This window comes from Halichondria panicea, chromosome 1, assembly GCF_963675165.1.
Source record: "Halichondria panicea chromosome 1, odHalPani1.1, whole genome shotgun sequence".
Lineage (NCBI taxonomy): Eukaryota > Metazoa > Porifera > Demospongiae > Suberitida > Halichondriidae > Halichondria > Halichondria panicea.
Window position 1 is genome coordinate 11,722,110 of NC_087377.1, and position 23,758 is coordinate 11,745,867.

General features: G+C 41.3%; 4 protein-coding genes across 8 annotated transcripts in view; 3 read left to right on the forward strand and 1 right to left on the reverse strand.

Annotated features, from left to right (window-relative positions):
• Positions 1–23,758, reverse strand: part of LOC135347382 (uncharacterized) — a 124,305-nt gene that overhangs the window by 75,182 nt on the left and 25,365 nt on the right. Inside the window, exons 5-13 of the mRNA XM_064545347.1 lie at positions 16,761–16,885; positions 16,574–16,648; positions 15,443–15,520; positions 14,608–14,758; positions 14,057–14,159; positions 12,224–12,310; positions 11,997–12,032; positions 11,563–11,710; positions 10,982–11,061 (exon numbers count right to left, since the gene is read on the reverse strand). Of these exons, the coding sequence (XP_064401417.1) occupies positions 16,874–16,885 (12 nt within the window). The 3' untranslated portion in view covers positions 10,982–11,061; positions 11,563–11,710; positions 11,997–12,032; ... (4 more) ...; positions 16,574–16,648; positions 16,761–16,873. The remainder of the gene's footprint in view (positions 1–10,981; positions 11,062–11,562; positions 11,711–11,996; positions 12,033–12,223; positions 12,311–14,056; positions 14,160–14,607; positions 14,759–15,442; positions 15,521–16,573; positions 16,649–16,760; positions 16,886–23,758) is intronic.
• LOC135347231 (uncharacterized) lies at positions 4,295–6,937 on the forward strand. Of its 2 annotated transcripts, XM_064545116.1 has the most exons (6): positions 4,295–4,379; positions 4,562–4,927; positions 4,971–5,252; positions 5,342–5,518; positions 5,574–6,570; positions 6,619–6,937. In XM_064545116.1, the coding sequence occupies exons 1-5, from the start codon at positions 4,319–4,321 to the stop codon at positions 5,792–5,794; spliced, it is 1,107 nt and encodes a 368-aa protein (XP_064401186.1). In that variant the 5' UTR covers positions 4,295–4,318; the 3' UTR covers positions 5,795–6,570; positions 6,619–6,937. The 2 variants fall into 2 exon arrangements, with proteins under 2 accessions (XP_064401186.1, XP_064401194.1); XM_064545124.1 differs by lacking the exon at positions 6,619–6,937 and having other exon boundaries at positions 5,560–5,798.
• LOC135347183 (uncharacterized) lies at positions 17,087–19,150 on the forward strand. 3 transcript variants are annotated; one of them, XM_064545049.1, is made up of 3 exons: positions 17,087–18,064; positions 18,110–18,313; positions 18,375–19,150. In XM_064545049.1, exons 1-3 carry the CDS (start codon positions 17,467–17,469, stop codon positions 18,722–18,724), a joined length of 1,152 nt encoding a protein of 383 aa, XP_064401119.1. In that variant the 5' UTR covers positions 17,087–17,466; the 3' UTR covers positions 18,725–19,150. The 3 variants fall into 3 exon arrangements, with proteins under 3 accessions (XP_064401119.1, XP_064401125.1, XP_064401116.1); XM_064545055.1 differs by having other exon boundaries at positions 17,087–17,734; positions 17,789–18,313; XM_064545046.1 differs by having other exon boundaries at positions 17,087–18,313.
• The window catches only part of LOC135347281 (uncharacterized), an 81,504-nt gene continuing 80,400 nt past the window's right edge, over positions 22,655–23,758 (forward strand). Inside the window, exons 1-2 of one of the 2 annotated variants that reach the window (XM_064545216.1) lie at positions 22,655–22,860; positions 22,927–23,289. In XM_064545216.1, coding sequence (XP_064401286.1) covers positions 22,806–22,860; positions 22,927–23,289 — 418 coding nt within the window. In that variant the 5' untranslated portion in view covers positions 22,655–22,805. The remainder of the gene's footprint in view (positions 22,861–22,926; positions 23,290–23,758) is intronic. The other variant, XM_064545208.1, reaches the window with a different exon arrangement.

A 23,758-nucleotide genomic window follows, 5' to 3' on the forward strand; every position in this document is an offset into this window, starting at 1 on the left:
TTTCTTCTTTTCAAAGCACCTTACCAAATGCCGTCTGAGTTTTTGCTGGTCCAGTGTCAGCGTGTTTAAAGAGTCTCCAACTAAGAGGTGGTACGCCCATGCAATAGCAAATAAGCCACAGTCATATGACTCTTGTTGTTGTTGGACAGGCGGACACTCTGCCAGTAAACCAATTTCTTGACGTTGTGGTGGACTAAGTGTTGGATGGTAGAGCTGGAGTAGTTGATTTTCTACAGATCTAGGAAATTCTTTAGTGCCTGTCTGCAGGCTGTCATACCATAGACACTGCCTTCAATACAACTTGTCAGGATCCAGTGATGACGTTCTGGCACAAACAGTATCTGCACTCCTAATATATAATAATAATATAATAAAAAGAATTGTTTCATAATCTTGAGACAGTTACATAACTCACCTTGAACCCTCGTGCGCTTGTCCAAATCAATTGGGCGAAAACCAAGACGAAACTGCACTTTAAGTGACGATTGCAACCCAGATGTTTTGGAGAATTGGCCACTTAAAAGCATCATTGCAGCATCCACATGCTTGTCAGACAGCATGCCTGTTGGGGCGAGTAGTATCTCTCTGTCATGTGCCGTGAGAGAGAGCTCATTGACCCACTGTACTTCGGTCTATGATAAGGTAAGAATAGTACAGTAAAGGTACAGTAACAGACAAAAGATAATTGATTGAGACACAACACTCACCTTCTTGAAAACATCCTTAGTCTTACATTTGTTTGACTTAGGGTCTCTCTTTGGTGGCTGTGGATCCTCTTTCTTTGGGTCGTCTTTCTTTGGTGGCTGTTGGTCGTCTCTCTCTGGTGGCTGTGGGTCGTCTCTCTCTGGTGGCTGTGGGTCGTCTCTCTCTGGTGGCTGTGGGTCGTCTCTCTCTGGTGGCTGTTGGTCGTCTCTCTCTGGTGGCTGTTGGTCGTCTCTCTCTGGTGGCTGTTGGTCGTCTCTCTCTGGTGGCCGATCGCCTTCTGGTGGCTGTTTATTGTCTCTAGACAAGCTCCTTTCATTAAACAACTTCAGCCGACAGACATTCGCCTTCTTCTTGAGTATTTGACCAGAAAGGTTTTTTAGCTCATATAAGCCCTTACCTATATATACATATAATAATATATATATAATTATATATATAGTGCATGTGAATTCATTTTAGCTGTATAACATACAGGCTGTATAGATATAACTATTATCACTAAAATAATAATAATAACTTACCTAAATCTCGGTTGATGAAATATGGCCCTAGCCATCTTGAGTCCAGTTTTCCTCCCTTCCTCTGCTTTTGAGCAGTATTCTCCAGCAAAACCTTCATACCCACGCTAAGTGTGCTGACTTGCTGGTGTTTTCTGTCATACGTTTCTTTTTGTTTGCCTTGTGCTGACTTGATGTTGGCTTCAGCTGTTGTGAACACTTCTTCACGGCTCTTCAAAAGATGCTCAATAACTTCTTCTGGGGTTCTTTCTTCAGGCTGACCGGGCAGTAGCTCACTATCAATCGGCAAACGCATCTCAGCTTGGAAGAGCATGAAGTAAGGAGAATGCTTGATCGATGCCTGACGTGATGCCCTATACCCCATGAGAATCATGTTGATCTTCTCGTCCCAGTTATCTTGGTTGTCATTCACAGTCTTAGCCAAACACCTAGAAAGAGTCTGGTTAAACCGCTCAGTTAATCCATTTGTCTGAGGGTGGTAAGCGCTAGTGATTCTATGCTGGGTGTTGGTTTTCTGGTACAACTGGGCTGAGAGTGAGTTGACGAATTCCCGACCCTGGTCAGTGATGATGACTTCTGCACAGCCCATTCTGCACATAACCTATTAAGAGAGATTGATTTGCTGTAAATGATGTGCATAATAATTATTGCTATAGTGCACTTACAGAATAAAGGAATTTAGCTACTCCATGTGCTGTCTTGTCTGGTAGTGGGGCTGCTTCCACCCACTTGCTGAAATAGTCAGTGAGCGTTATGACATACTTGTTGCCCCTGGATGACTCTGTCAGAGGGCCAATTAAATCCATCCCAACTGTATGCCAAACCTTTGGTGTCACTGGTATTGGGTGGAGAGTCGATGCTGGTTTTAGTAGTCTAGGATTGGTACACTGGCACTTGGTACATGTTTTCACCTATAAGAAATAAGTAGATCATGCAAATACACTAAAAGAAATACTATAGTAAAGTCCGGCTTAGCCTCGATTCAAGGCCGATTAAAATACGTATTTTAATCGGCCTGGAATCGAGGCTAAGTCCGGCTTCACTTACATATTCTTTGACTTCATTTGTTTGACCAGGCCAGTAATACTTGGCTGTGATCATGTCCAATGTTCTGTTGACTCCCATATGACTTGGATCATGGATTGCTCCTATAATCCTTTTCCTCTGCTCCTTGTCTTCCACAACAAGCCTCTTCTCATCACCTTTTTTGAAAATGTAATACTGCATGTAACAGTATGTAGACACAAATATATAGCGATAACTATATGTATAATATCTAGGTAATTTATGGCAACTGTCTCTTACGGGTAGATCCAACATAGTACAATTCTCCATCCACTGCATCAAAGCATTTAACTCTCCGCCTCAGGGAACGCTTGTCTTCTTTACTAAAGGATGAAGGGTACTCGTTCCTGCTTATGAGAGCATGAATAACTTCAAAGGTAAATCTTCCTTCACTTTTGGATTCCATGGTAGATTTAGTAACATGCCTGCTAACATATTTGCTACTTTTATACACTCTCTGACAGGATCTGAGGTGAGGGTTCACAGATAACTAATAGCTAGAAGTCATAGTGTTATAGCACTCCCTTTGCTTTGTCCATTAGTATCATGCATAGATCAGTCAGCTAATAGCCAGAAGTCATAGTGTCATAGCACTCCCTTTGCTTTGTCCATTAGTATCATGCAGCATAGATAAGTCAGCTAATAGCCAGAAGTCATAGTAAGTCTAGTCCGTAAGCGCTTTTTGTTCCTGCAGAAAAGAGGGGGGCCTAATCTCACAGTGGGGGGCCTAGAATGTTAACAGTTTAGGCCCCCTGGGGGGCGTAAACTGTTAACATTCTAGGCCCGGGGGGCCCAAAATTTTAAAATTCTAGGCCCGGGGGGGCCTAAACATGGGGGGGCCCAAAATTTTATGACACCGGTCCATGACACACACACACACACACACACAAAATTGCAATGTTCATCACTACGAAGGGACTCGCTTCGCTCGCCCCAATTATAACTAGGGTGACGCAAGCGCCATGGGGCGAGCGAGCAATTTTGTATTTGCTGTACAGTCATTTGGTACAATGTGGTAATTTTAAGTATTATTGTTTATTTATGAATCGAATGAAATGAACAGTGATTGTGAATAACCGAGTAGTCCATGTAGACGACTTTCCTGTGCCAGCTGTATACCCGTAGCAATTATTCTGTCAGAGTGGTGTAGGGTTGTTGTCTTTGACTGTGCATGGTGTAACATGAAGTTGACTTACTAAGAGTGAAACATAATTATATCTATGAGTGAAAGTTCAGCACGAAAGAGCTGGCTGTACAAACTAAGCAAGGAGATATTATCACTTTTTGCTGGACCCAAATTACAAGGCTATAGTATACTGTCAGTGTAAACAATCCTTAAAGCTACTCTGACCTGTTGTAAGCGTGCCTGTGTGGCGGCCTCAGAAGTTTCCATCTGAGCTGGTCTGACCTGCCGTAGTGCTGTATTGTCTAAAGGTGCCTGTGCAACTTCAGAAGTCTCCATCTGAGCTGCTCTGATCTGTCCTAGTAACTGGCCTCGATCTCTGTTTTGTCCTGTTGAGCTAGCAGGTTTATTATCACAAAAACACAAGACTTGGAAGTGAAATATGGCAAGTAAGCTGCTGTGACCTCCTGCAGGCGTGCCTGTGTGATCTTAGGCTCAGAAGGTCCCCATTTGAGCTGCTCTGACCTGCTGTAGGCGTGCTTGTAGCCTCAAGCGTCTCTGTGTCTTGTCTGAGCCTTTGTTCCTGAGTGTAGCTAGCTCTTGTGCCCATGCGCAGCTTTCACGTAAAAGTTGGTAAAGGGTCATGAGTACAAAAAACAAATATCGTGCCGGTCCATGACACACACACACAGACAAAATTGCAACGTTCATCACTAGAATTACTTCGTTTCGCGGGCGTTGTGCCGGGAAATAATGCGCATCAAGGATGGTTGAGAGGAAATCAATATGAAATCAATGTGAAATGATCACGTGACTTACTCCCGTTGCCAATCCCCGGGCCTGTATTACTCTGGTGCAGCTATAAATGTAGTTTATGTCGCTGGGATTCATTTTCATACAGTTAGCGATGGATCTTCTTGTCCAGATATGTCTCCTGTTCTATCTCCTATCATCTTTTGTTGTTGCAGGTAAAGTTTGTGCCTAGACTAGATCTAGCCTGGGCACCGGTACGTAGCTATGTTTTAAGGTAGATAGGCTGATAGCAGACGTATCATGTGTATTCAGTATTCAAGTACAAATACATGTAACTGTACCATATTATTACCCTATTACAGTATTAGATACTTCTGTCATTTTGTTTCTAAAACAGAGGCCACTTTGGATCTGATGTATAACACGAGTGTGGCGTGTCCTGGAGAGACAGTTCTGTTCACATGCTTCATACCTGGTGGTGTTGCATTGCAATGGAGAGTAGATCCTCCAGCAGAGTCTATGTTGATGTCAAAAGTACAAACGAATCCATTCGATATATTCTCACAAGTTGGTCGAAGGGACACATTTGGATCTGGAGTGATCATGTTTGAGGCTGTTTTTGTGACCAATGATGATGGAAATCTGACGTCCACTCTCATCGACCTCAGTGAAGTGTCTGTACTGGATGGTAGCAATGTCACTTGTACTGCTACTATTAATAATGGTGTTGTAATAGAGTCACAACAGACTGTCACAGTTGCTGGTGAGTTTTTAAATTCTCCATGCAGCTAATCATGAATTTGCAGGTGCCCCAACTTCTCCACTCAACCCAATAATTTCCTCCATTCAAAATCAAACTCTCTCTTCCATTATCACTCTGGACTGGGACTCCCCCTCCTCTACTGGCGGTGTGTCTGTCAGCTATGCCCTCACCATCTCCCCAACACCTCTCTCCGAGTCACCAGTCACCGTGGAGACCACCTCGGCACAGATAACCATCTCCTACGACACTCACTACACTGTGACCATCAAAACTGTCAACTGTGCTGGCAATAGCAGTGCTGTAATGGTGGTGATTCCTGCTATTGGTTAGTAGAAGTGACCAATAGAAGGAATGCAGTGTCCTTTTTTCTGTGGATTAGTAACCTACACCTTATATTATGTTTCTCCAATGCAGTTACCTGCCCCTCTAATCCACCACCTGCGGATCGAGTGATCATCAATGGTCGTCCACCACTGCCTGTACTAATAGGATCAATACTAAGCTTCACTTGCAATAGACAGACAGTAACTGCAACTTGTGAGAGTGATGGACGATGGTCATCTGACCCCACCACTTACATGTGTCTCTCAGGTAAGTTGTAATTAAAATCATGGCTGCATTGTACGCTATAGTCCTCTCCTCTCAGTTGCCACCTGTGGTTCTCCTGCTGCACCATCTAGAGGTAGTGTGGACATCAGTGGTGGGACACCACCCTTCTCACTGGGTTCAGAGGTCACCTTCCACTGTGATGAGGGACTGTTCCCCCCTAATGTGAGGACCAGCACATGCACTGTGGTGGGGGGTAGGGGAGAGTGGGTGGAGAATCCTAGGAGCTTGGTGTGCAGGGAGAGGCCAGGTGAAATGTAGCTGTTTAGAAGCTTGATTTTTCTGTCAAAAAAATTGTTTATGTGACTGCATGTGTACAATTGTATCGCCTTTGTTTCACATTTCTTAGTATTCTGCAATAGCAGGTCATTAATGGGTGCTCATGTTGAGCTGATGAGATACAAAGATGTACCGTATATCTTCTAATTTATCGGACACTTCTAATTACCCGGACACTCTTTTGGGCAATTTTCGTTGTTCTAATACAACGGACACTCGAGTACTTTAATATTACATTTGTTCTAAATATCCGGACAATACCTTGAAAAGTTGAGTTACCATTCATAGACGGCAAGTAAGACTTAGAGTGCTGCAGTTAGATAGCCTTTGAGTAGCTAGTTTTAGATAGTTAGTGCAACTATTCAGTCGTACCTTGTTCTATTAAACTTAGCTAGCTCGCATGCAGCTGCTTGCTTGTTCTAATTATTCCGGACACTTCGCATGCTCTATAAAAGTCTGTTCCAATTATACCCGGACAATTTCCAAAATAATTATTTTTTGCTGTCCGATAAATTAGAAGATATACGGTATACTCACAGTTATTTTCTGACCGTCCCTATATATAGTCAACTGCACTGTACCTGCTGAGCCGTGCAACGGTGCTATATTGGACTATGAGAGGTTGAATGAGACAGTGTTGGAGGGAACAGTGTTGACTTACCAGTGTGACAATGGATTCTCACTGACTAGACCCAACACCATCACTTGTACTAATGCTAGAGTCTGGAGCACTGAGCCTGAGGCAATCATGTGTGTAGGTCAGTAATTGTTTGCTATCCCAAAATTAATACAGTCATATCTCACAGTTTCTACTGTCGCTCCCTTGTTCTCCACTTCTGCAACTGTCGCTATCAGTGTGGTCATCACTTTCATTGTCACTCTAGTCATTGGATTCCTCACTGGACTGCTAGTGATGTATCTTTTCTTTCGTAAGAAAGCAATGTACTTCCCAGCAACTGAAGGACAAGCTAACGTAGGACCCACTGCACCAGCTGGTCCTGCTTATGAGGAGGTGTCACCCAAAGAAGAGATTGAACTCAACACAAACCAGGCGTATGGACCATTAGGACTGTGAAACTTGTTCACTCTTTATGAATAGCATTCAACAAGTTACATTGCAATAATAATATTATCATTCTGTTGATATTTTGTTTGTTATAGACTCACTGTTTTTGATAGTGTATAATTATAACCAGGAGCCCATATTAAATAAGAATTCTAGATCGATCTCTTATTTATATGGGCTCCTAGTATAACTTATAGACAATATATATGCATGTAAAACCAGTTAATGTACAGTTATAATTATAGAGGGCCGGGTTTATGACAGTAAACCTCCCGACCACGAGGGCGTAGCCCAAGTTATAGATCTATGTGGTTTTTCTCTCAATCAGAAAATTGAGTACACATGCATGTTTTTTCTTCATGAACCAAGTGATCGATCAAGCTCAGCATGCAGTTATTAATTATGCCTCGATGTGCGGTAATAATAATTATTATGTGCATTTTATACCCTAGCTTTCAGTATATAAACCGTTAATTGTTTTCTTTGCAACTTTCATAAAAATAGTAATGGCATTGTTTATATTCAGCATCGGATATGTATAATTGAGAACAATGCAAACAATAGCTGCATCTGTTCACATACTTAAACTGATGAACAAAGAGTAAACGTACACATAATTATATTGCTTCAAATGTAAGAAAAACAACAAGCTATATAATTGTACATTGTATACTGTTCTTTCAGACTTGTCAAGATTCCTGCAGCAAAATGGAACATCAGCATGAAGTTAGGATATTAATTAAGCAATAACTAGGGATACACTGGAGTGCAACCTCGCTACGCACTATTAGCCTCGAATCCAAGGCCTTTTTAATTGTCTTGGGATCGAGGCTAATTCATAGGTAAGGCTTTTGAGTAATAATTGTTGAAACAGCACATGGGAAAAAGGAATTGTTAAATGTTAATAGTTGTAGCTTGATCCTGGTGTCAACGTCGCCGAGAGACACTTGTAGCTACATGGTATTGATTGTATGTAATATCGAACGGTTTAGCTTTCAGGAGGGAAGTAGTAGTTTGCTGATCTTGTTCGACAATGGCTTTGATTAAATCGTTGTAAACAACAACCGTAACAAACGTGGTATCTGGCCCTTCCAAGTACCAAGCACAATTTTATATTATATAGAGAGCAATCTACTGCAAGCACTTTACTATGACTTGTCTATTTATTGTGCGTGGTATATATAAATTGTGCGATTTGTACAATTTTTAATCTACTGGAGAGGCACTTTACTATGTTGTACTGTACGTGGTATATAACAGACTTACTAAGAAAAGTAATCTCAGCACAAGCACTGATATTTGGTTTCATGTTCAGATTGCAGAAAAGAATAGATCTAGGTAATGATCGAAATGTCACGAATCGTCAATTTAAGAAGCATTGTCTAGCTTATGAGCAGAACGCTTGAAAAAAGGCCTTCTGAGCTGTAGAATGGAGCTGAAGTGTCCTCAGTACAGTGGCTAACGCGTCCTCCAACTTTGAAGTCAAACCGTTACGGTCTGCAGCAACCAGAGCCACTAGTTCCATTGAGTCCTACGTTGTCCATTTTTTTTTTTTATTTTTTTTTTCTTCGCCAAAATCTCAACGTGACCCAATTATAACCTCGCTTCGCTCGGAATAATGCCATTACGGGGTTAGATTATGGAGGTAGAAAGGAGGAGAGAGTGGCTGAAGGGATCGAATGTACATAGGTAAAGTCGTCCTAAGCCTAATTAAGCTTAATGAGCAGAACTTTGAGTTACATGATCGTATATAATAATTATGGTAAACGATAGACATTACGCAAAGACTCACATTGGATTATGTTGTTTTATTCTCCCTCTGAGGATCATTCTCCCCAGCAGCTGACAGAGACAGTCCACTCCAGCAGACTGCACCAGGCATTGTCACTGCTCTGTGAGGGGGCGGGGTGCATGTAAATAACTGTATGTATATCTACATCATCAATATTGAAATAGCTAGGAAACAAGGACACAAAGTGTTTCTATGCCATTGAAAGTAATGGCTCCTACACAGTCCTAACAACTCACCAGTCCATAGAAGACACAGCTCGAGGTGTCTCTTAACACTACCTCACCCAGCGACTTGGGCAGGCAACTGTGGACAGAGTTAAACACACTCGAAAAGAAGTGAGAGAGAGAATTTCAAGCTGGAGAAGGGAACTGAAGGGGGGGTACAATACTTATACTCTGGCCTCAATTTACATCACACACAAGCTGTACTCAACACTGAATACTTGGATCCTTGTGTATCACTAGTGACCACCGGGTACTATACATGCACATCTACAAAAGTACTATAACACACATCTTTTGTAAATGATCAGTACACCTAATCTACACAACATCAACATCCTTTATCCCATACCCCACTACACCCTCAATCACATAGCATATCCACACACATCACACACCCTCACCCCTTCTTCTCCCACAGCTCTCCTGGCTTGTGATAGTGTGAGTCCATACATCCTCCCCTCCTCATTTTGGGGGCCAGTGAACCACACGAGTATATCTGCTGGTCTGTGTGAGCTGGGTTGTCATGGATACAATGAATCTCCCTAAATACAGCCTTTCCAGGGGATCAATACCAGAGGAGCTGAGGCAGGGAGAGGATGAACAATAAAATAATTCATCTTTGCATCTAAAAACACAATCATCTACTATTAAGTTAAACACAATCTTTCAGACAGCTGTTCAGGAACTTTAAACACTCAATGTACAACAATATTGATTGCCTAGCAGCAGCTTACAAGGTTAGAGAAAGAGATGGAGAAACTTTGAGTGAAGTACAAGATGGAGATAAGACAAGGAATGTAGTGGTCACCCACAACTTGGTGATCTGTTACAGGATTCAGAAGGTGATACATTCCATACAAGCTAAACTATAGCTATAACAGGATTGCAAAATACAACCGCAGCCAGTTAGGTCCCTTAATACAGTGCAGCTATCTTCAAAGGTTCTTAATGTTTCTTAAAGGGGCTTTCATACTTGTAGTGTTGTTTTCACACAATCAGCTAGTGTACCTCGAATTAAAAGCCGCGTGTAGTTAGCTAGCTGTAACATACAAGTTCAAGCTTAGCTTTTGCTCGCTTTTATTCGACAACGAAGCTTTAACATAAAAATCTGCCACTATTAAATAATTAATTGTTGTGTTGAGGCTATCCATGCTGTAAACGCAGTGCTATGGCATCCAGGTAAGCAGACCCACACATTACAAACAAACAAACTAGAGCACTAAAGTGCAAACCCTCGGCTGGTGACATGATTATAAAGAAACCAGAAGACTGCATATAGTGATGTTGTTATCATCATGCATGACTTGCACAGCAACTCAGGAGCAATAAAACTAAACCAGACTGGAGGCATGCTGAAACATTTGAGAACAGGTAGTGGTACTATAGATATATGCACTGTGGATTAGGATCACAGCAAAGAAGCCTGGAGTCTCAGAGAAGTATGGCTCCAGGTCCTGCATGGATCCCAGTCAGCTAAAGCAAGCTTTCTACTTTGGTGACCCTGTTCCATTCTTCCTGGTATATACAGCTTTCTACTTTAGTGACCCTGTTCCATTGTTTCTGGACCGGGTACAGGATCACTTCAGTTATAAGTAACGCATGTGCAAGTTCTGTTCAAGCTACATTTTGCTCGCTTTTATTAGACAACGAAGCTTTAACACCGAAAGCTGCCACTATTAGAAGTACTGACTTGTTGTGTGGAGGCTACCCATGCTGTAAACGCAGTGCTAGAGCATCCAGGTAAGCAGACCCAGTCACAAGCTTCTTAGCTTTTGCTCGTTTTTATTTGACAACGAAGGTTTAACATGAAATTCTGCCACTATTAAAATTAATAACTTGTTGTATGAAGGCTATCCATGCTGTAAACGCAGTGCTGTGGCATCCAGGTGAGTAGATTCACCTGTCACAAACAAACAAACAAACCAAACGACTACTATAACCCGTGGCCGCCCACGCGCCTCGGGTTAACAAACAAACCAACAGACTACTATACCCGCTGGCTGCGGTGCGGCCTCAGGTAACAATGTAAACAGAGTTGTTGGCATAAGTCATGTAGCTATGCATGTAGATAATATTCAATGACTCACATTGGATTGTATTTTCCCTCTGAGGATCATTTTCCCCACAGCTGACAGAGTGAGGTGAAACAGTCCACTCGAGCAGTGCTCTGTGGGTGGGGGGGGGGGTGGTACATGTAATTAAGTGGAGTTTGCAGATCTCATTATCTATTGAAATAGCTTAAATGTAGGAAACAAGGACAGAGCAACATTGAACACACTCAAAGAAGTTAGATACACGTATAGTCACACAGTACAATTACACAAATACAAGAAATGTTCTGTGGAATCTACTTCAAAAGTTTCTGACAGTGTCAGCTTTTGAGGAAATTTAGGTGATCTAGCTGTCTAAGAAATATCAACCAACGTTATCGATAGTACATCATACATCACTAAATTAACTTTATAACTTAGAGAGCATAGGGTCACCATGAGAGGACGTTTGACAAACGTGCATGAATAATTACAAGTGCTAGTGTATATTTTGGCCTGGACGTTATACCACAATGACATTAATGCACTGAAGTTTTAGTGATTCGTGCACGCATGTCGGACCTCCTCGGGGGTCATACTGAATGACACATTGAGTATCCTTTTATCACCAATCTCACCAGTTTGAGCAGTGACTCCAGGAGGTTAATGTGTTGAGGGTAGTGTCTGTGTTGTAGTGTCTCGATCAGCACAGAGGGGGAGGAGGGAGGACACTCAGTCACCTCACCCACTCACACCACTAAGTTCTCTTCCAGCAGGAAAAGGGAACTGGAGGGGGGGTACAAGATTAGAACTGCTATTACGTATAATTATTATACTCTGCAGTGCCTCTATTTACATCACAACACACAACACATTCATAAGCTCACTTGAGGATTCTCTTGTGTTACACACTGGCCCACATTTATCTATCACAACATCTACAAAAACACATACCCTTATCACGAACATTGTACAGGTACATAATTATAAGATAGCATACCTTTATCCCATACCCCACTACACCATAAAGCTACACACATCGTCATGGAAACACTACAGCAGTACCACTCACCAGTCGTCCCACGTAGGGTTTCAGACAATCCTTCACCTGTGTGTGTGTGTGTGTGTGCGTGCGTGTGCGTGTGCGTGTGCGTGTGCGTGTGTGTGTGTGTGTAGGTGGATGGGGTTGAATTGTTGAGCTGTAATATGTGAACATAATTATGTGTGCTACTGACCACATGATGCCAGACTTTAGGGTATATAGATTACACAGGCACTATCACATGACCACCCACTCACCTTAGTGCCCAGCTCTGCAGTACAGATGCAGGCTGCCTCTCTCACTGCATGGTTGGCTCCCTGGCTCTGGGAGATGTAGAACTCCACCTGCACAAACACACATCAACATCACAACAAGATCGAGACTGTTGCAATAACATACTACGATACATAGCATTGTTCTACTTAATAACTATAATTATATTGAAAATTGTGAGCTAACCTACTACTAATTAAACGATTGCACTGTCAGAATCGATTAAAATACAGCTATTTGACTTGCCAAAAAGTGTCGTTTTAACTAAACACACCTTCCATGGAAACAATCTACCATATAGCCGGTCACACATTCGTAGTTGAGCAATATTTAGTCAGTTTGTGGGATGCATTTTTGTGGCTCTGAGATATGTAAGCCTACCTGCACAGACACATCACCTTAACAAACAAGATACCGTATAATTATGCTCGATCAGAGGCCGCTCTTGTATAAAGGCCGCACTCAAATAGTAGCCTCCCTTGCTAGCAAAATGAAACATTTAGTAGCCGCTCTCAAATAGTAGCCTCAGTGAACTTTGACTCTAGCATTTCTGCACGTGGTAGCCAACAAATTATTAATACTATAGCAGCTAGCTATATGTACGTAGCTACTAGGTACAGGTAGCAGCTTGTTAGTGCTTCACAAAGACTTTCTCATGGCAGAATTCAAGTTTATGCAGCTGAAAAGAACTTTTGATGACAAACTAAGGTTGTTGAATTAATAAACGCTGCTCTTAACCCTTTCCCCGTTTTAATTAAAAAAAGAAAATACAGAATAAATAACAATTTTCTTTAAAAATTCATATATCATGAACAATACATTGAAATGACTTGTAACTATTTCCTACAGGTAGCGCAGACCCCAGAGGTATCTTGACACCATCTTCGTTACCTAGCAACTGACCACCCCCACTAATTAGCAATTGTTTACAAACATTCACAATTATGTACACAAATTATATTGTATGAGGGCACAAAGTGGCTAAAGACACTAAATAAGTGTTCTCAATGTTCTCACGGTGACATGGTTCAATCAAGATCTGCATAAAGTTCTCTGTGAGGTCGTACCAGCAGACGCCCTTTTCCCGGGAAATGTTTTCTTCACCTACACACAGGTTTACAAGTTCAATGGTGGCTCATGATGTCCACTGCTGTACTAACTAGCCTAAATACAGTTATACTGAAGCCTACAAGACTACATATGCTACTCTAGACTTACCAGATCCAAGAAGTTTATCAATTGCAAGAGCTTCTTCCTCAGGCCTTCAGGCTCGATATTCTTTAGCTTGAGGTAGCTTCTATCTATCTATGATCCCAGTCACTATCCTCTCACTCAATAAGGCCATAAGCATTGATATTCTCACTGTGTAGCTGCTCTAGAACCTCACTAAGGTTGTACTACGAAGATCTTGAAACATTATCAAACGGTCACTTTTCTTTCGACATTATTGTACCAAGTGTACCTCAAGGCAGCATATTAAAGATACCATGTGAAAGAGCAGCTCAATGCGCATGTGCTGGTACCTACAGTGTGTGCATAGCTCCAACACAGTGTACACAGCAAATTTTTGAAAATTACCACTAGAGTGGCCGTCATATGACGGCTTCAACGGGGAAAGGGTTAAACAGTGGCCTCTCTCGAATTGTAGCCTCCTCTTCCAGCAAAATGAAACATTTAGTAGCCGCAGCTCCTGATCAAGCATATAATTATGGTACCTTAATTTAGCTATTGCAATAATGATAGAGATCTCAACTAACAAATTTGTGCTGCTGGATTTGGCTAGCTCGTCCACATTTGTGTTCCAATCACCCACTCACCACTTTATGGATGTGCTGCTCTACCAGCTGCACTCCCCTGGTCGGTGTGATCACCCTCCAGGTCTCCTGAGAGTAGAGCCTCACACCATCAGTCACATATTACCTGAGGGGGAGGGAGAGATAGTGAAACAATAAACAAAGAACCTTCAGAGACAAGGGACACTGTAATAATAAGGACAGTGCTTCCGTCCCTGAATTTTCCTACTCAAACTATACAACCTCCGAACAAAAGGAAAACCTCTCTTAGACTATCATAATTATCATATCAAGCGCCAATAAACAATAGGCAGTACGAAAGGTTTGTAAATGGTAAGCATCAGTCAACTAATATACACATTCTGTACTACGGTGGGTAGATTTGGTAACGGCTTCAGAATGGATAAGCAACAATAATCACACCGAGCCCAAACAGACGGTAAAGATCCACTTTACAATAAGTGATATATAGCTTTGGTAAAGGTCACACAACCTACAACGGTTATTATAGATGGGTATATTATTTAACGGATGAGAGTGTTTCAAGCTTTTATAGCACTAATTCACGTACTTACCTCCAATCTAGCTCATAGCTAGTCAAGACCAGATCTTACTGAGATGATCGGTCAGCTTCTTCCATGTTGATCATTCAGAGCAACTCTTCATCCATTGGTCAATCACTCCCATTAAGCATCCAGCATTGTTATTGAAACACGCATCTTCAATCTAGTGGTCCAGAAGAAAAAAAGATTAAAGTGGGTAGTATGATTACTTACTAGCACCTATACTCATACTTTGCAACTATAAAGTTTATGGTGTGACAAAACAATGGTAATCACATCAGCACAATTAATGTAACAGGATTGCAAAATAAAACCACAGCCAGCTAGCTAGGTCCCATAATACTGTCACAGTTTCTTACTGGGTACATGTATGTTTAGTGTACATTGTTTTCGCAATGTAAGAATAATGAGCACGACTTTTCTCCACATACAGAGGAAACAATGAGCAAATAAGTAACAATCTTGACAACATCAACAGCTAGTACACCTCAAATGATCAGTACAGGCCGGGGGTTGGATTACTGAGCGGTGCACTAATTAATCATGAGCAGTGCTGTTAGTCATGAGACTCTATGAGGAATTGGTCAGTTTAGAGGAAACCACTCTTTAACCCGCCAAGTCTATGAGCTACTGAAGGTACATGAAAGTAAATAAGGAAACAAATGTAGCAAGATCTAAGAATCAGTCCCCACTTTTGGTAAAGACTCTAGAGTGGACAAGTAATAATCACACTGAGCCAAAAAACACAGACGGTAAAGATCTGCTAGGCAATAAACATTACGTGAGACAAGAATTTAAGGGTCATAATTTTGATAAAGGGTCATACAACCTACAGCCATTATATTACCTCATGGCTGGTAGCAGCAGTGTGGGTAGGTGTGGTTGTCTCTCCTCTGAAAGAGGTGGACCAGTAACTCCCTCGTAGCTGCAGGGGATATAACAGGTGGGTATATAATTGCTTGACACAGTGGAACCTCTAGACTAACAGTGACCGTAATAAAAAGGTGGTTGCAGAACATGTTTTGGGGGCTTTGGGCTGGTCAACCTGGCTGTATAAAAATGGGTGACCACAAAGCTCTTTTTAAATGCTGTAACCTCATCTTCTTCAGAGCAATAATTATAGTGTTAATGGATATGATGGTACACCTATGAAACATTGCAAGGTGCATGTGTGTAGGGAGGGGGTTAGTAACTCAGTCAATAGATCCATTAAAAGGGAATGACAACTTAAATTAGAGAAACCAAGGATGATTCATGCATGCAGGTGAATCTTACTGGGCATGTACTCTACCGTGGTGCTTACCATGTACATGTATGCACAGTCATGTATGTTAGCTTGTATCAGACGTACTCTAATATAAGCGCCAAACTGGAATTATAGTTTTTTCTTGTTCTATTTGTACGCCACTGAAAAATCATAATTTTTAGTAGGCACTGTAATTAGAAGAAAAATAGTAGGCATTAAGGCAGGTATAAGGTGTGACAAAACAATGGTAATTACTGCAGCACAATGTAACAAGATTACAAAGTAAAACCACAGCCAGTTAGGTAGGTCCCATAATACTGTCACTGTTTCTTACTGGGTACATGTATGTTTAGTGTACATTGTTTTCGCAATGTAAGAATAATGAGAACAACTTTTCTCCACATACAGAGGAAACAATGAGCAAATAAGTAACAATCTTGACAACATCAACAGCTACATGTAGTACACATCAAATTATCAGTACAGGCCGGGGGGGGGGTGGATTACTGAATTATATACTGAGCTGTACAACTAATCATGAGCAGTGCTGTTAGTCACGAGACTCTATGATGAGGAATTGGTTAGTGGCAACAGCTCTTATTTAAAAGAGTGGGGTTGCTGTTAGGTAAATATGCTAGCTCTTCTTTTCTAAAATCAGGGGGGAGGGCCTTTAAAAATAGAAAATAAATTTTTCACTCAAGGAAAGCATCTGATGTCATAATTACTTATTACCGCATGGCTGGTAGCAGTGTGGGTAGGTGTGGTTGTGTCTCTCCTCTGAGGGGAGGACCAGGAACTCTCTCATAGCTGCAGGGGGATATAACAGTACTTATGTTAGAATGAATAGCTTGTATATAGTCCCACTTTATACTCAGATCTACACATGCCAATATCTAATGTACTGACTGCTTGGCCTCACAGATAATCAGGAGTTCCTTTGCCAGTTGCTCCTCTCCGATCTTACTATGGTCTGCCAACTCCCTCCAGGTTGGTCTTCCAGAGCAACTCTTTGTCATCCATTAGCCAATCATTTCAGCCAAGCAGCTGAAAAAAACAAAGGGTAAAGGTTCATTACACAATAAACATCAAGTGAGACAAGTGTACTATATATAGCTCTGATAAAGGGTCATCATACAATGATCTACAACCATTATTTTATGGACATAATTATTATAAGAACTGATATTAATTCAAGATGCTGTATTTCTGAGCACAATTACACAGCATGCTTAGAAAAAATACCAAAAAAATTGAAATTTTTTTAGCAAGTGTAAATAAGGCATGTAAGGCCACCCACCGGAGTACTCGTTTGGTTGAGTATCATTCATGTTTACGAAAACAGGAAGTGTAATTATGATATCATAGATAATAGAGCCTATGATAAATAAAGGAAGTGAACAAAGAGAAGTTGTCTAGTCAGCAATCACATTGAAATGCAACCTTCTGACCATCAGGAAATAAATAAGAGATGACACTAATAGAGATAAAGCTCATTAGAGTTCTTCTGATTTGCTTTCTGGCTGGCTTCAGCACTGGTAAGACTGACTATTCAATTATAGATTTCCTTACATTGCTGCACGTTTCATAAAGCACAATATTCAGTGAGTGTGGAGAGACCATGTCCAATGGAAACAGTCACCTTCACCTGCACTGCTGCTGGAGATTTCTTGAGATGGGAACCGTCAGATGCAACTCGCACAATCGCTGTCCGCTCTACCTCTGGTCTCAATGTAGCCAATGTTGTATCAGGTTACACTGTAACACTGATTGCATTCAACGACACTACTTTAACGTCTACTCTGTCAAGAATAGCAGAGAATGGGATCACTGTATCCTGTGTGGGGTTTGTGCTTACTCTAACCACTATAGGATCTTCAATGATCCGATTGGTTGGTGAGTTGCAGTTAGTGTCTCGTCTATTGTCTGCATACACTAAGTTACATATAGATCTACCAGGACCACCTTCCATCAGACACTCCATTTCAAGCAGCTCATCCATTGAAGTCAGTGTATCTGTACAGTGGGACCCTCCTACTGAGACTAGTGGTAGAGATGACCTCACCTACACAGTGACCATCTCACCTCCGGCCCAGCTCTCTGCTACTGTCCTCACATCCACCTCTGTCACTGTGACTGCTCAATACAATGTGGACTACACTGTCGGTGTTGTGGCTACCAACTGTGGTGGAAACAGTACAACTGCTGAGTACAACTTCAGAGTAAGTGAGTATATATATTTTTGCACACAGTATCAATTGATCCTCTTAGGCGGCTGTCCTGTGCTGACCAACCCCATAAATGTAGCCTTTGGACCAACCACCAGCAGATTACCAGGATCAACAGTAACAATCCAGTGTGATGCTGGGTATGTGTCTGCTGTTACAATGGTGACATGTGAGGGTACACTGATGTGGAGTCCAGACCCTGAGGCTATTGAGTGTACATCACTAACCACACCTACTCCCACAACTCGTAAGTTAAGCTTTTGGTTGTATATATAGTAATGGTATTCTTATACAATTCTATTACACAGTCCCTCCAATAAACTGCACGGCTCCACTATCCCCACCACTTGAACCAACTACAGCTGCTCCATGTAATTGTAATTGTAATTGCACCAGCCTCTCTGAAGGGAGTCGATTTGATGCAGCTGTCTCCATCAGTGTGGTTGTCACGGCAATTGTGTTCACGATAATAGGATTATTTGTGGGACTCTTGATAATGTATTTGTTTGTGCATAAGAAGAATGTGTACTCCCCGTCACCTAAAGAGCAAGCTAACGTAGGACCCACTGCACCAGCTGGTCCTGTTTATGAGGAGGTGTCACCCAAAGAGGAGATTGAACTGAATACTAACCAAGCGTACGGACCTGTAGGACTGTAAAAACTCTCATCAACAGTGTAGATATACATGTAAACAATTAATATAGCACTATACATCCGTTTATTATCAACAACTTAAACAATGTAAACAATAACATTGTTCATTAAAAAGCCACTACCATACTTATTTGATTTAAAGCACCCCTCCAAATATGCAACACCCTCGATCTTTTCCAATTTTCTGACCTCTAAAAGTAGTGACTGCTGCGTTGTTATGTCACGTCCTAAATAGAGGTCAAACAATAGCCTCGATTCCAGGCTGCAAGAAACAATGTAATTTAAGCGGCCCTCCAAATATGCGACACCAGGACTTTAACATAATTTTTCAACCTCCAAAAGAAACGATCTCTGGCTGTTTAGTTGTGAACGCTGTGTCAAACCTTCAACTTTTGTTTGGAAAAAACTCCTCCTAATCTCTTTATTAGGCTTCCTCTGATTTAGCAACATGCAAAATTAACTGATATTAAATAGCCTCTCCAACTTTCTCTATATATGCAGTACATGCGTGATTACCACCTCTGAGCACTTTTTTGGTGTCAACTTTCGAGGACATTTCTCGGTTTCAGCGAAGCATAACAAATTTCAACCCACACACTATCACTAAAGCAACTGGAGAGCTACTTCATATCTTAATCATCTCACCAGTTTCAGCAGTGACTCCAGGAGGTTGAGGTATTGAGGGTAGTGTCTGTGTTGTAGTGTCTCAGTACAGAGGGGAGGAGGGAGGACACTCGGTCACCACACCCACTCACACCACTTAGCTCTCCAAACAGGACAATGAAACTGGAGATACAACATACAAGATAGATACAAGATTAGATTTGGTTAAAACTGCTATTCCGCATAACTCTGCAATTAATGCCTCTATTTACTACACAACACATTCATAAGCTCACTTGAGGATTCTCTTGTATACACATTTTATCTACCACAACATCTACAAAAGCACGTACTCAGGTTGGTTAAGGCCGTTTCACAAATACAGGCCATAAATGAGGGTGCATTGCTGTCTATTCATTGTCATTGTGTAATGGTTTCATTGTGTACCTTTTTATAAGCTCACTTGAGGATTCTCTTGTATACACATTTTATCTACCACAACATCTACAAAAGCACGTACTCAGGTTGGTTAAAGCCGTTTCACAAATACAGGCCATAAATGAGGGTGCATTGCTGTCTATTCATTGTCATTGTGTAATGGTTTCATTGTGTACCTTTTTATTCGGGATTCATATTAGATACGTAAAATGGATCAGGATGATAACACTGTTGCCATGGTTACTGCCTTGTTGTGTACATTAACTTGCTATTTACTTAAACCAAAGAACACTGTCTCCAATAATCACTTTCATGGTTCAATCTTAGTATCAAAAGAAAGCTCTTACTACAGTGCAATAGAAACCAAGTGGATATTTAGGGCTGCTATCACGTATTTTGTACAATACGCATACAAATCATAAATTTTCACGTTTTTTTAGCATTTTTTCAATAAAGTTGCTATAATCAGAGCTAAAATGAGCTCACACCAAATATCCACTTTGTTTCTAGTAAACCTCACTAAAAGCTTTCTTTTGATACCAATAATTATTGCTTTCTACAACTTGGTATTGGAGGCAGCATTTTCAAAACAATTGTTAAGGTAAGTCATATTTGGTCACAGTTAACGCACATATCAAGATAGTAACCATGGTAATAATGTTATCAGATAAAAGGTATTCCTGTTTACAATACATTTTGTGAAAAATAATGTGTAATTGACAAAAATTTTTTACAAAAAATGGTAGTTCTTTATAGTACACTTTTTCTTCATTTCAATAAAAAACGGCCTTAACCTACCTGAGTACCCTTATCACAAATACCTTCGTACACAAGCTAGCATACCTTTATCCCTTTATCCATACCCCACTATACCATAAAGCTCTACACATCGTCATGGAAACACTACACCAGTACACTCACCAGTCGTCTCTCGTACGGTTTCAGACACTCCTTGTTCACCTGTGTGTGTGTGTGTGTGCGCGTGCATGCGTGACAAGGATCTCAACTAACAATTTGTGCTGCAGAAATATCATGGATTTGGCTAGCTTGTCCATATTCGTGTTCCAAGCACGAAAACCCACCACTTTGTGGATGTGCTGCTCTATCAGCTGCACTCCCCTGGTCTGTGTGACCACCCTCCAGGTCTCCTGAGAGTAGAGCCTCACACCTTCAGCCACATAGTATCTGAGGGGGAGGGAGAGATAGTGAAATACAATGGAACAATAACGAAGGACCCTACAAATTTCCTATGCAAAATAATTCCGAGCGAAGCAAGGCTCTAATCAGATTCATTTTAGTGGTGGTAGCTAGCTAGTGGACACATTCATTAGAACTATAGTAGCTTAATTTGGTTGCTGCAGACAGTACGGTTAGTTGACTTCAAAGTTGAACTAGTTACAATCTGTAAAGAATACACGTAAAATGAAATACAAATGGTACATGTATATGCATCAGTTAACTGTGCTAGGGTGCGTAGATTTGGTAAAGACTTCAGAACAGATAAGCAATAATCACACAAGTGTCACTGTAGGTATAGGTGTGGTTGTCTCTCCTCTGTGGACATACACAACTGGAAGGGATTCAGAGAATAAAATGTCTCATGCTTGACAAAGGGAACTTCCATGCAGGTCTTTTGTATATCGAAGAAGTATGTACCAAAGTACATGTATGTTAGAATGAATGGATTGTACACCGTCTCACTTTTAGTTTATACTCATTACCACTAATTAACATGCCAATCACTTCTAACATAGATAAAGGAAAGGGATTGGAAATGGAAGCGGTACAATCCATGTTTCTCCGTGGTTTAACTGAGGCTGTTATTCTACATGCAGTGGCGTAGCCAGGATTATGAATTGGATTGGGAAGGGCAGGGCTCAAATTATTGAAGCATAGACGCTGAAGTTTATTCACTAAAAAAGGTCATCACTTTTCCTCAGCAGTAAGCATGCGCATCAGATGACCCCTGCCCACATATCCATTACATGACATCATTCTAGTAACTATGCGCATACAGTACTGCAGAATAGATCGACAGATTACAGTTTCAAGCTAAGTTGCAGTTGATGGAGCACAAAAGGAGGGGGGCTCTAGCCCCGTCAGCCCCCCCTCTGCCTACCCCACTGACACGAAGAAAATTAATTGCAACGGACTAGAACCAGTCACTATAGTGTCTGTGAGGGCGAGTAGCGTTGTTAGAGGTGCTGTATTGATGTTATATAGAGGACATTTGGATGTAAGTCAGAGTAAAACCCCAAATACCATGTTTTGTGTCTTGGGTGAGATCCAGAGGGGGCAATTTTCTGCCAGCCAATCTTAATCCAGCTAAAGGAGATGTAGTGCTAATAAAACCTTCCTGATGCTGTTAATGTAAGACGCAGCTTACCTCCCAATAACAGCACGAAGCACTGGTACAATACCTGCCTGAATGCCTGAATGATTGTCTCTTATAGCAAAGTTTTAAGTCAACGCTATCGTTTTCACTAATTAAAAAGTGAAACACAGTAAGATCAAGGGCATTCTAATCACAAGCATCAAGTCTATGTACGTTAGCACGTGATCCGCTTCTGTTTCCAATTGCTTTAATAATCTATGCTTCTAACAGTGACTGCATATACTCACCAGCCTCACAAATAGTCAAGAGTTTCTGAGAGATCTTATTGAGATGATCCGCCAGCTCCAGCAACTCTTCATCCATCAATCACTTCACAAAACAGACGGTAAAGATCCACTACACAATAAACATCAAGTGAGACAAGGGTACTAACTCTGATAAAGGGTCATGCAATCTACAACTATTATTTGAAGTAATTAATTTAAGGGCCACAGTAGAAAAAGACATAGCTTGCAGCTAGAGTATAGTCTACTGCTTTTCACTCCAGCATGATGTTAACACTCGTACCAAGTTAAATCTAATCTTGTCTAGATCTGGTTGATTTGGTAAAGAGTGTTAACTAAACATATGTCATATCATATGATATGACATTGTTTACAGTTGGAACTTAGCTTAGTTAAATCATAGAGCTAGATGTAGCTCTGTGATAATGTCTTGGCCTAATTTCCTATTTTTAGTTTTGCTTTATAGACACACAGCTACAGGTGAGTCCAATACAGCATCTAAAATAATTTATATATACTAGATCTCCATACCGTTAACTTCAACAGAGGCCTCTCTGGTGTCCAACAGCAGTGTTGCATGTCCTGGAGAGGCAGTTCTGTTCACATGCTCTGTGCCTGGTGATATGTCTAGTGTACTGAGATGGCAAGTCGATCCTCCAGCAGAGTCTGGGTTAATGACTATGCAAAGTACACTCTTCCTTGGTTCTCTAGTCGGTCGAAGGGACACATTTGGATTTGGAGTGATCATGTTTGAGGCTGTTCTTGTGAGCAGTGACGGAGTAAACCTGACTTCTACTCTCATCAACCTCAGTGAAGTGTCTATACTGGATGGAAGCATTGTCACCTGTACTGTTGTCAATTCAGATGCTACTACAGTTGTTGAACTACAGCAGACAATATTGGTTGCTGGTGAGGAGCTATCTTTACTAATCTAGCACAGTCTCTTATTGATGTCACACACAGGTAATCCAACCTCTCCACTAAACCCAAGAATATCCTCCACTCTAAATCAACCCAGTTCCTCTCATATCACTCTGGACTTGGGAGGCTCCCTCCTCTACTGGTGGTGTGTCTATCAGGTATGTCCTCATCATTTCCCCAACATCTCTCTCCGGGTCACCAGTCACTGTAGACACCACCTTAGCACAAATCACTGTCTCCTACAACGTTATATACAATGTGACTATCAGAGCTGACAACTGTGCTGGAATGAATGAAACTAAAATTGTGAATCTGGGTAAGCTCATTAAACGTCATGTACATTGTATATCTATGCTCCTTCTCTTACAGTTGTGTGCCCCACACCGTCTATTGCTGCTGGTGTTACCATCATCAACACACCTCCAGTCACTATTAGTGGATCCATGCTCACCTTCAC

Excerpts from the sequence above, each read along its gene's own strand:
- LOC135347231 (XM_064545116.1), top strand. The coding sequence starts at position 4,319 with ATGGATCTTCTTGTCCAGATATGTCTCCTGTTCTATCTCCTATCATCT. Across the intron at positions 4,380-4,561 it reads ATCATCTTTTGTTGTTGCAG|AGGCCACTTTGGATCTGATG; the intron begins GTAAAGTTTGTG and ends TTTCTAAAACAG. Across the intron at positions 5,253-5,341 it reads GGTGGTGATTCCTGCTATTG|TTACCTGCCCCTCTAATCCA; the intron begins GTTAGTAGAAGT and ends TCTCCAATGCAG.
- LOC135347183 (XM_064545046.1), top strand. The coding sequence starts at position 17,467 with ATGGAAACAGTCACCTTCACCTGCACTGCTGCTGGAGATTTCTTGAGA. Across the intron at positions 18,314-18,374 it reads CACACCTACTCCCACAACTC|TCCCTCCAATAAACTGCACG; the intron begins GTAAGTTAAGCT and ends TCTATTACACAG.